Source organism: Equus caballus, chromosome 1, assembly GCF_041296265.1.
Source record: "Equus caballus isolate H_3958 breed thoroughbred chromosome 1, TB-T2T, whole genome shotgun sequence".
NCBI lineage: Eukaryota > Metazoa > Chordata > Mammalia > Perissodactyla > Equidae > Equus > Equus caballus.
The window spans coordinates 94,252,133-94,264,986 of record NC_091684.1 but is presented as its reverse complement, the minus strand read 5'-3'; the positions used below and the strand labels follow the sequence as shown (position 1 = coordinate 94,264,986).

Genomic DNA, 12,854 nt, shown 5'->3' with positions numbered 1-12,854 from the left:
TTGATGCTAGCGATTCTGCGAGGCGTGAGGTGCTATCTCACTGTAGTTTTGCTCTGCATTTCCCTAATGATTAGTGATGTTAAGCATCTTTTCAGGTGCCTGTTGGCCATTTGTATCTCTTCTTTGGAAAAATGTCTACTCAGGTCTTTTGCCCATTTTTTAATTGGATTATTTGGGTTTTTTGCTATTTTTCCATGAGTTCTTTATACATTTTGCATATTAACCCCTTAGCAGATATATGGTTTGCAAAGAATTTTTCTCATTGCAAAGGTTATCTTTTCATTTTGTTGATTATTTCTTTTGCTGTGCAGAAGCTCTTTAGTTTGATGTGGTCCTACTTGTTTATTTTTTATTCTGTTGCTTGTGCTTTAGGTGTCATATCCAAAAAAAATCATTGCGAAGATCCACATCAGGGAGATTTTATACTATGTTTTCTTCTAGGAGTTTTAAGGTTTCCAGTCTTACATTTAAGTCTTTAATCCATTTCGAGTTAATTTTTGTGAGTGGTGTAAGATATGGGTCTTGTTTCATTCTTTTACATCTGAATATCCAATTTTCTCAGCAGCCTTTATTGAAGGAACTGTCTTTTCTCCATTGAGTATTCTTGGCTCCCTTGTCAAATATTAGTTGATCATTTATGTGTGAGTTTATTTCTAGGCTCTCAATTCCATTCCATTGATCTACGTGTGTGTTTTTATGTCAGTATCATACTGTTTTGATTACCATGGCTTTATACTAGAGCTTGAAATAAGGAAGTGTGATGTCTCCTGCTTTGTTCTTCTTTTTCAGGATTGCTTTGGCTATTTAGGGACTTTTGTGGTTCCATATAAATTTTAGGATTGTATTTTCTACTTCTGTAAAAAGTTCCATGGGAACATTGATAGGGATTGCATTGAATTTATAGATGACTTTGGGTAATAGAGACATTTTAACAATATTAATCCTTCCAATCCATGAACATGGCATAACTTTCCACTTATTTGGGTCCCTTTGATTTCTTTCATCAATGCAAACACACAAATTTTAAACACAGACACAACAAGAAATAGAAAATCCAAATAAAGCAATTGAATTTGGATTGAAAATCTTGCAAGAGACATACAAATAACCTCCAGACCTGTATGATTTCACACTTATACTAAACATTTCAGGAATAACGCCAATTCTACACAAACTATTTCAGAAAATAAAGGATAAAGAATACTTCTCAAAATATTTTATGACACCAGAATTATTCTGCTATCAAGAACAGACAAAAATATTGGAAGAAATGATATCAATATGCCTCATGAATATACAAAAACTGGTCTTTCAATACCTGGTGCTGGTTCAATTGGATATCCATAATCAAAACTCAATTCCAGAAAGATCATAGATGTAAATTTCAAAGGTTAAACGAGAAAGCTTTTAGGAGAAAATACAGGAAAATATCTTCATGACCTTCGAGAAAGTGAATATTTCTTAGATAAACGCTAGCCATAAAGGAAATATTGAAAAACTGGACTCCCTTAAAATTAAGAATTTCTGTTCACCAAAAGACACCATTAAGAAAGTAAAAAGCCAAACCATAGAGTGGTAAAAGATATTTACAACACATATATCCTATAGCAGACTCATGCAGAGGATATATAAAGAACTTACACACGAGTAAGAAAAAAAATCAGACTACTCAATAGAAAAAGTATTTGAACAGACAAAACAGAGAAAAGAACAGATAAAGAAGGATATCCAAGTGGCCAACACTCACATGAAAAAGTGCTCAACTTCACCAGTCAACAGGGAAATAGAAATTAAAACCACAATGTAATACCACTACACAACCAGTAGATTGACTAAAATGAAAAATACAAATAATACCAAGTTTTGACGAGGATGTGGAGCAAAGGAAACTTTCAAACACCGCTGGTTGGTTAATCACTTTGGAAAATTACCAGGCAACATTTACTAAAGCTTACCAGATGCATACTTTATGACCTAGCAATTCCACTCCTATGCATATCCCCAACCTAAATAAGTGCATATATTCACCAAGACACTTACAGGAATGTTCATGGCAGTACCATTTATAATAGCCAAAGACTAGTAACACTCTGTGTCCACCTAAAATAGAATGGATGAATAACCTGTAGTATATTCATTGAATAGAATATTACTCAGCAATAAGAATGAACAAATCGCAACTAGATACAGCAACATGTTTGAATCTCACAAACATAACCTTAAGCAAAAGAAGTCAGACTCAAAAGAGTACAATAAATATGATCCAATTTATATAAAGTCCAAAAGTATAGAAAACTAAACTATTGTATTAGAACTGAGGACAGGAGTTATCCTTCAAGAAAGGGATATGATTGAAAGGGGACATGAACAGTATACTGGGATTCTGGTAATGTCCCGCTTCTTGATCTGGGTGCTGGTTACACAAGGCGCAGTCACTTTACAAAAATCTCTTGAGCTTATAAACTTGTGAGTACTTTATTAGATGCATATAAAATAAACCATATTGGGACAGTATTTCAATAAAAATACAAAAAACAAAAAGACAAGCTAGAGCCTGGGAGAAGACCTTAGATTTATCAAAGATAAGATTATTAGCTATAATATATAGAACCTACAAATTAAAAAAAAAAGCAAACAATTCAATAAAAAATAAAGCAGAAGATATGAACAGAAAATTCAGATGAAATGGAATGGCCAATAAACAAAAAAGCAGACAACCTTGCTGACATTCAGGAAAATGTACATTAAAACAATAGGATATCACTTTAACTCATCAGGTGGAAAAAACCATTAAAATGGATAAAATTCACTGTTAATGAGGGTTTAGGGAAATAGGCTAAAGATTATAAACTGAAATAGTTTCAATCCCTTTTAAACGTGCATAAACTGTAACCAGAAATTTCTCTTCTCGATATCTCTCATACAGAAATACACATGTAAAAACTGATCAAAGAACAAGGATGTTTATTGTAGTACTGTTTGGGACAATAAAAATGGAGGAAAAAATCAAAATGTCCTTCAATTATCAAACAGTGAATAAATTAAGGCACCTCCAGCAAGGGAAACAAAAGAAAGAATAAACAAATGGGACTACATCAAACTAAAAAGTTTCTGTACAGCAAAGGAAACCATCAACAAAATGAAATGACAACCTACGAATTGGGAGAAGATATTTGCTAACCATATATCTGATAAGAGGTTAATATCCAAAATATATCAAGAACTCACACAACTCAACAACAAAAAAACAACCCAATCAAAAAATGGGCAGAGGATAGAAACAGACATTTTTTCCAAAGATATACAGATGGCCAACAGGCACATGAAAAAGTGTTCAACATCACTAATTATTAGGGAAATGCAAATCAAAAATGAGATATCACCTCATGCCCATCAGAATGGCTATTATTAAAAAGATAAGAAATAAAAAGTGCTAAAGAAGATGCAGAGAAAAGGGAACCCTCAAACACTGCTGGTGGGAATATAAACCAGTGCAGCCACTATGGAAAACAGTAGGGAGAGTCCTCAAAAAAATAAAAATAGAACTACCGTATGATCCAGCTATTCCACTTCTGGGTATTTATCCAAAAACATGAAAATACTAATTCAAAAAGACATATGTACCCTTATGTTCACTGCAGCATTATTCACAATAGCCAAGACTAGGAAGCAACCTAAGTGTCCATCAACTGATGAATAGATAAAGAAGATATGAGATAGACAGACAGACAGATAGATAGACAGGTAGATAGATGTATATATAGACACACACAATGGAATACTACTCAGCTATAAAAAAAAAAAAGATGAAATCTTGCCATTTGCAATAACATGGATGGACCTTGAGGGTATTATGTTAAGTGAAATAAGTCAGACGGAAAAAGACAAATACCATTATGATTTCACTCATATGTGGAAGATAGACAAACACATAGATGTGGAGAACTGACTGCTGGTTACCAGAGGGGAAGGGGGCGGAGGGAGGAAGAAGGGGTATGGTGACGGATGGAAACTAGACTTTTGGTGGTGAACACTACACAGTCTATACAGATGTCAAAATATGATGTACACCTGAAATTCATATAATAAGCCAATATACCTCAATAAAAAGATTAAAATTAATTAATTAGGGAACATCCATAAAATGGAATTCTAAGCAGCCTCCCAATAATTCTCTCATTCCAGCAGTCCATCTCTGCCTGTGTTCACCACTGACTCCTGTCCTAGATTTTCAGGGGCTACCCTATATCCCCTAATTTCTATCCTGATGCCCTTTCCAAGGCTTTCAAACTTGAAGAAGCTGTACCCAGTCAAAACAGTTGGTGAGGAACAACACAATTAGGTATAAACAATCTTTAAAGAACCAAAGTGGTGGGTCATACGTTTGTTAAGTTCTATCAGAAGTAAAGTTATTAATTTAATAATATCATTTTGTTAGGATGTCTGTGTGACAGAAAAGGTCACCGCTTCAATGCCCTGTAGAACATTCATCAGTTTTATTTCTAATTGAGCAAACTTATTTCAGAATGCCTTTGCTAGTGGGCAATACATACTCTGTTCCTCAAAATGTTCTTTCAACCAGCTTTATCCTCTCACTGTTCCCTGATTATTTAATGACTTGAATAAACTATTTGAGACAGGTCCTTTCTACATTTGTATGGGTCTTCTCTAATATAATGTAGCTAAGTGAACTGACACTATAATGCAGAGTGATTTTTCAAGCGTATACGATTTTAACCTTTAGAAAAAAGGGATTGCGTCTACTTGTCTATGATGCTTTTGAGAATTGTGTCAAATTTTAAGCTTTCAAAATTTGATCCGAGTAAATGAAGAACCCTCAAGTTTACTAGACGTTGCACTTTTTAAATAACCTACCTTCTCTAAAGGAAGGCAGGGCTCTGTTTAGAGCATTTTTTACTAAAACAAAAACTTGCTAGACTTACTGACCCATTTTGTTTTTTTTTTTGCTTATGCCAGACAGCTTCCTCTCTAGTAATTTATACAACAAAATGTTATTTATTATCATAATGGCATCATATTATCCTGTTAGATTTTGCATTAAATAGTCTAACAATCCCTCAAGAGATTTTCTTAGATAATTAAATTCAAAGCTGACAGGTTTGTATCGGACAATAATGACCATCAGGGAAGAGCACAGGCCACTAACAAGCTCAGACGGTCTCACTCTGCATGCCGGATCCCACCTCCGCACTCTGGAGCACCACAGAACGGGTCCTTTCACCAGAGCTCTTGGCACATTTGTACACAACTACAACATCCGCTGTTAGCTTCTCTTCTCCAGGGTAACCATCCCTCGTTCCTCATCCCACTCCCTTAGAGTCCTTACTTGTTCTACACTGAAAATCAACGTGACGGATTCACTTCATGTCTGGGAAATGCTTTATTCCAGCTTCCAGTGACATAGTTTGATAAACTGATAATTTGATGCTATTCTGATTCTAGAAAACATGTGACCTGTTTTATTCTCCCTCACTGGAAGCTTTAAGATCTTTTCCCTTGTTTGGAACTTTCAAAATAATGTGTGGTGTCTCTTTTTCCTTTCACTTTGTTGGATACTTCAACTTAGTCTCAATCTAAAAACTCATTTCCTTCAGTCTGGGAATTTCTCTTTAATAATTAGCTCCTCAAAAAATAAAAAGCTCCAGGTTTCTTCTCCTCCACTCTGCAAAAGTCATTGTCCATCTGCTTTCCATTTCCCGAAATGGTGAGCCTTTTTCATTGGCTGCTGTCTCTTCTCCTACTAGGATGTTCTGCTGGGTTTACATCTCTTCATTCCTTCATTAGATCTGGAGAGGCAGCGCACACTAAAGCACATGCTCGATCTGCCACATTTTAGTGCAAGGATCTCTTAGGTCCTTGTCTCCTGAATATATTTTAAGCACAGTTTACCTGGTCATATCCCTCTAGAGCTGAATTTTTAATATACAAACAAAAAGCTTTAATTTTATTCCTACTATATTTCACCTTGTTTAGTTCCCTTTCCAGATCTGCTGAGATTACTTTACTATGGCACTTTCCCCATAGGACTATTAAAGGATTACCATTTGTATTACAATTTACCTACATACAAACTTCCACAGTATATTGTAATCTCCTTGGAGAGACTATGCTTTATCTACTTCCCTATTCCCAACCCAGAATACAGTGCCCAGACCAGAACATGCACTAGATAAATGTCTATGAAATAATGAATTTTGTCATCAACTGTCGCTGTGTGATCCATCGTATTATTTGTTTCTCTAGCAGTCAGAGTACTTTTCCCAGGTTTGGACAAATGCAAAGCTGCTGGACAACGGGGAAAGCTTTTCTGTTATGTGGATGGGGAGTACCCTTCCATTATGGATTCTAGATTAATAGACTAGAATGAACAAGGCATTTTCCCAAAATCATGACAATCACTTGGCCAGAAGAAGAGTCCAAATCAGGATCAAAGAAGGAAAGTAACAGGTCAAAGCTGGAGATGGGGTGCTAAGCATCAATTCAAGGAATGAAATATGAAGTGGAAAGCTAGGAGAGCAGGACTAAGTCATAAAGGTGTATAAGGCCATAAATTAATGGGATCCATGAAAAATGAAAAGACATCCAAGACTCGTGTTTATGTGTCCACATGTGTGGCTTAGAGGCAGACACGAAAGTTTAAGAACCGGTGTGGACAGAACAGTCCCTTCTCCCATCCTACTCATTCCTAGATCCCTTAGCCTTGGGAGAAGGCAAGGGTGTTCCATTTTTGCCCAATCTGAGATCCTGCCTCCAAGAAAGTCTCCTTGAGCCTCAAGTTCCTATGAACTCCTCTGGTGTCTAGCCTTTCTCCTTGGCTCAGGCACTGGAGCAGCCTTGGCGCAGGCTCTTTTGGAGCATATCCCAAAGGTCCTGGCTGCATGGCAATGCCCCATGGGCTGGGTATGGTCATCAGGGGACAGTAAAGAACAGTGAAAGATAAGGAGAATGTTAACAGATGAAGTACTGGTAGTAGGAAGGTAGCAAACTTCATAACTTCAGTGATTTTGGAAGAACCCAGAAAGCAGTCTTCAAGTGTCCTGAAGGGTCTGGTGAAAGAGATTTCACTGGAGTTGAGTGAGTCTGGGTTGCCTACAGGATGCTTCCTACTGGTGAGCAATGCTGTACCAGTTGAGCCTAGTAGCAGCCCCTGGTGTGGTATCCAATAAGTCTTTCTTGTGGATTGGGACTCCTTGGCCAATGGCCAGAGTCAGGATGGCTCTAGATAGAGCACAGAACTAGGAGTGAAGGACATGACTGCCATGAAAGATGCGTGGGCTGATTGTGTACCTGTTGTACGTTAATACAGTATTTGGGAGCTAGGTGGCCTGTCACTTTGTCCACACAAGGCACAGTACCAAAAGTATTTGCCAGTGAGTCCTTTAAATACCCCATCCAGTTTAGTGATAGGCAGACATGAACTTAGAGGGCCTTAAAAAGTACAAGATGCAAATGTGGCCCTCTTTCCAACACATGAGTGGGAAGGTCAGAAAGAAACATCCCTCAGGAAAAAGTGGGGTTTACTGGAAGAACTAGAGATGAACCAGCACAAAGAACCTAGTGGCCTGTCCTGTCGTGGACATTTCTATGAGCATTGTGTTCTCTTCCAGGACACTCAGGAATTGACAGAGAGTAGCACAAACCCTGGGCTAGCTAGCTCAGGTCCTAATGGTTCTGTGTAATTCAGAATACTGGTCCTGATGCTGTAAGATCACCAGAAATTTCAAGTCATCATGGTTAAGTTTCAAAGGAGCCTGAAACATGAAGAAGGCTGAGGATGTTCATATACACGGATGTTGCCAAAGGCACATCTAGGTGACTAGTAAACTAGGTAAACTAGTAAATGAGTCCTCTGTGCATTCCACCATTTCAGAATCGTAAAAGGATGATTTCTGATTTCAGCAACCATTGCTAGGCTCCAGCACTTATTTTTCTGGTCTTGCAATAAGGTTCCAGGGGAGGCTTTGGGGCCACCAAGTGTTCCAAGCAAAGAATTCCCTGCGCTCTGGTGGTTTGGGTCATCCTAACCTTAGGGTGGCCAGGAAGAAGAGTGCCTACCCCATCAGGATGAGGAGGGCTTCCTCACAATCCGGGGCTGCTCTAGCCAGCTCCAGTTAGAGGCTGGTTTAACCTGTCTTGTTCTTAGTGAAACTGTCAGTTCTTAAAGATCACTTCGTTCCTTCCTAAGGGCTCACAAACCATCTGTTTGGTAATAGAAATTTTCCGTTAGGCAAAATTGCTAATCTGTCTATTCTTAAAGGTCAACATATTGTAAAAACTACAGATGAGTAGCACCTCTTCTGTTCTCCCCCACCACTAAGAGCAGCTCTGAGATAATGTTCAACTCAACAGTTACTAAACATCTGCAACTACAAGTACTGAGCTTGCTCAAGCAAAGAGGCAGAAGGCACAACTTTTATCTTCACGGAGTCTGCAAGAAATAGAAAAATAGGGGCCAGCCCGGTGGCACAGCGGTTAAGTTCGCACGTTCCGTTTCTTGGTGGCCCGGAGTTCGCTGGTTCGGATCCCGGATGTGGACATGGCACTGCTTGGCAAGCCATGCTGTGGCAGGCGTCCCACGTATAAACTAGAGGAAGATGGGCATGGATGTTAGCTCAGGGCCAGGCTTCCTCAGCAAAAAGAGGAGGACTGGCAGTAGTTAGCTGAGGGCTAATCTTCCTCAAAAAAACAGAAAAAAAAGAAATAGAAAAATAACTGTAATATGAGACAATAGACAAGCACTCTAATAAAGACATAAATAAAGTGTTGTGGGAGCACAGACAAGAGAATACAATTCCAGCTGGAAGTGCATGAAAACTATAAATGCTTTTAATAAGTGATTTTGGAACTGCATGGCTAAGAATTTTAATTCATTTAAAGTAATCTGGGGCTTGCTCTGTCTGTTTCTCTCTTATTTTAGATTTTAAATTCATCCATATAGCTAACTTTTCAATTTTGCAAAGCATTCTCTTTCCTTGAGAAAAGAGACCATTCACTAAGTGGCAATAAAGAACAAAACTATAAACTGCCGTAATACAATGTAGTACTTTTTGAATACAGAAAAATATATTTAGGGTCTAAAAAGTTCTTCCAATAAAATACGAAAATTGCTACTTTCATTGCAATGTCTTATAAGGAAACCCATCCAGTTTGGCCACTTGCATATTAATTTGCGAGTGTCTAAAGAAAATGAGTGCCTCAACTATCTTTTTGTGTGCTGTTTTGGTCCTTTTCATGGAAGCTAAAATAAAGGCATGGAGTGTTTAGGGCATAAAATAAGAAAGAAGCTGAGTCAAAATTATATTTTAGAAGACTCCAGTAAAATTTACAATTTCATCAGATTCTTGAGTAGAAAGTCAGACAATAATTAATTGACAGAATTGTTAGTGCACAGTTAGCTCAAAAAGGAAAAAGCGTCAAGCAGATTTCTTTAAAAATCAAGTTACACAAACTGAAATAAATAATCCTGGATAGTAACCAGAGAAATAAAAACTAAAGAAAGCTCAAGGCACCATTTCATAACGACTAAGTCAGCATCATTTCTTCCTGCCACGATGATACCAGATGCCGGGGAGGTTACAGTATAACTGGTGCACTGCCTAGCGTGCTTAGCCTCTTCTGGAAAATAATACGGTAACAGAGAGTAAAAGTAACACAAAACTCAAACCCGTTAGCTCTAGGATCCCAATCCTGAGAATTTGTCCCAAAGAAAGAATTCAACCAAAGCATAAGATCTACAAATAGTAACATCTTGTCAAGAGTAACGTCTATAATAGAAGGAAAAAAACCTGGAAGCAACACACGTGCTGTAGATAAGTAGCATCAGAATGAGAAAGCAAGCTGCCTCCAGGCCTTGCAGAGCGAACACAGGACCAGGACTTCTGGAGTCGCAGTACAGGCCAGCGAAGGAGCCTGGCTGAAACCTCCAGAGGAGGGAGCAACACTGATTACAAGGAGGGCAGGGGGACAAGGGACCAGGATGTGAGCACAACGGTATAAAAGAAATGTTGAAGAATGACGGCAAGCTGTTAATGCTTGAGGCAAGACAGTGACAACATGAGTCAGCTGGGAGACAGCTGGCATCTAATTAAAACACCCCATTAGCATTAAGTACCAAAAACCTTCTTCTCTGTATTTTGTGATTTCTAAACTCGCCTCAATAAATATATATGACGTTTATAATTGGAAAATAATGCTATTTGAAAAGAGCAAAATAAAACATGAGGCTGATGCTTGCTTCTCTAAGTGTGATGGTTTGTTGGAAATGCAGGGTCTTGGGCCCCGCCACGGACCCCGTGACCCCAAATCTACAGGTCAGCAGATCCACAGGCAGTTCCCATGCAGTCTCTCAGTCTGAGGAGCACTGCTCCGGCTCCTTCTGTCCCCACAACCCCCGCCAGGGTGCGATGCTTGAGAACTTACTAGAGTCTGCTGCAGCTTTCCTGGGTGCAGACATGTTGTCCCCATGCCCGGAAGGGATGGCTAGAAGGCTTCCGCAGGTACTGAGCCTTGTGTCCTGGGAGTCAGGTAGAAGGTCTGATTAGTATCTTGGGGCCAGCACACAACTGCTGTTCACCTGGTCAAACACACAACGCAAAGGGATTTCTATTAGACAAACGGAGTCTTCACAGCTCTGACATATCATGACTCATTTATTCACTCACTGTCACCCAGTCACTCAATTCTGTTAATGCTACACTTCTGCTGGCTTAGGTACGGGGGCTTCAATATCAAATGGGTAAGAATTAACTACAGAGCCTGTCTTCAAAGAGTTCATGTTCAATCTACAGAAAGTCCTCCCATAGGATAAGCAGTTTTTTCTTTTCTAATCTTTGCCATAATAGGCCTGTAAGGTCATGTAACATTCCTCTCACTGGTTAAAACCTAGAGTATTTTTTATCTGGTCTTTCCATTAGCTACCTGCAAAAGAAATGGGCTTACCATAATCTGAATCTAAAAGTTAATGTTTTATATATTTTAAAGCTTTGAGATATAGGATGTTAGGAAAGATTATTTGAAACACAGAAGTAAGGCAGAAAGGTATGTGGCACATCCTTTCAATGTTATCTGAGGATGATATTTAACAGGCCCTCCCAAGGATTATTTATGTAGAGAAACTGTACTTTGTTCAAATCGTTGTTTAATGTTGATTAAAAGTCTTCGACTTAGTAAATTACATGTTAATTTACATTTCCAGTCATGATACAAATAATTTCTGTCTGATAGAAAAGGTAACACCAAAGATCCTTGTTATTGCCTGTCGGACACTAATCAGGCTCGTTCAACCCAACCTAGGATTCTTACTCTATTGGTTCAAGATGCCCATAAAAATCTAGACCCCCAAAATGTTCTCTGAATGACCTTTGCCACCTTCCTGGTTCCTTCATTAATTAATAAGTTGAATAAAATCTTTGACATGGTTTCATGTTTTGAAAATTCTACTTTGACAAAGGGAAAAACATCTCTTTTTTAAGAGAAGGACAGCAGTGGCCTTGTGACTGGTACTGAGGTGACGGACGTCAGTGATGGAAGTAGACTTGAGAAGCTGAAGGCCTCACTGTTTACTGAGAACCGCTAAGAATGACGCCCAAGCTTCTGCCTCCCAAACGCATGCTTGAAAACGTTTAAAGTGATACAATCCTAACTAAGGACAATTTAAATGAATTTCCTTTAGAAATGTTGTCAGATAATTCTGAGATACCCCTCAATAACTGAAGACACTCTTATTTATTTAAATATGCTATCACTGCATTCCACCAGGTAAACATGTGAATGGCCCTGCACCCAAATGACCTATTCTCTTTATATAAACACACACACACACACACACACACATCAGTAAGCTCTCCCCAGCACACAGATGAGTAGACTGAAATCCATATTAATCCCCACCAACAGTCACCAGTCTCAAATCTTCCATAAAGCTCAGCAGTGCTTCCAGAGCAAAGAGCTTGGATCAAAAACACGTGCCTATTTCTGGTCTTTGTCAGTACAGTGAGCTTGAGATAACCCTACAGAAACACAAAATCGAACTGGGTGAATTTCTCTTCTCTTACATTTTATCTAGTGTTATCATAGAACAAACAGAAAAAAGAATATCAATATTAAGCTGATTAACGTTGAATTCAGTTTCTGAGTTGTAGCCACTGTAGTAAATCAGTAATAGTGACAAAGGTAAATTATATAATAAAAACAGAATCTTCACTCACTATAAAGCAAAAGAAAACTCTTCAGGAAATACAGCAAAAGCTCCCGCTGTGTCACCCACCTCCACCCATGCCTGGCTGAGGAAGCCCCGTCACTGCTTCCCCTATAATTTCCTGTTTTTATAATGATTTCTGGACTTGTCTCCCATAGTTGGACCATAAGCATCTTGAGGGCAGGAATTGTAACTTTTTCATTCGTGCATCTTCAGTGACTAGCACAATCTAGACACTCAAGAAATGTTCGATGGATTAACTAGGTAGTTAATTCCACGAAAGATGTGCGTGCATCGCCAGAGAATCTGCACAACCATGGCAAGACCTCTAGGAAGTCGTGGAGGTCAGAACTCTAAATTAAAGGCTTCCCTCTGACTCCCGGGGAAGGGGCTGCATAGTAGAAAATCAGGGAATTAACTCTGAGGGGGGGAAACTGAAAAAAAGCATTACTTGTTTTGGGATACAGTGCTGAGGACAGAAAAAAGCTCCAATACAGCACAAAGCGGTCCCATCTGATCACAGGAGGAAGAAAACACAAGGACTTGGTTTGCCCAGGCCACAAAGGCAGGACACTTCTCTTCAGGGGTTACAGTGACATAAAGAAGAGCCAATTAATACTGCACACAGTCTCAAATT

The 12,854-nt window shown here is 38.7% G+C and overlaps 1 protein-coding gene across 35 annotated transcripts in view; it reads right to left on the bottom strand.

Annotated features, from left to right (window-relative positions):
- PTPN20 (protein tyrosine phosphatase non-receptor type 20) overlaps window positions 1-12,854 on the bottom strand; it is a 112,931-nt gene that overhangs the window by 81,952 nt on the left and 18,125 nt on the right. For 28 of the 35 annotated variants that reach the window (XM_070265395.1, XM_070265316.1, XM_070265318.1 and 25 more), the window contains one exon: window positions 10,441-10,594. Coding sequence is in view for 17 of the 35 variants with exons in the window: in XM_070265316.1 (XP_070121417.1) it covers window positions 10,441-10,474 (34 nt within the window). In the remaining 18 variants the exon portion in view is untranslated. Of the gene's footprint in view, window positions 1-10,440; window positions 10,595-11,920; window positions 12,030-12,854 lie in introns of those variants that run through there. The other 7 variants (XM_070265323.1, XM_070265358.1, XM_070265406.1 and 4 more) reach the window with 2 other exon arrangements.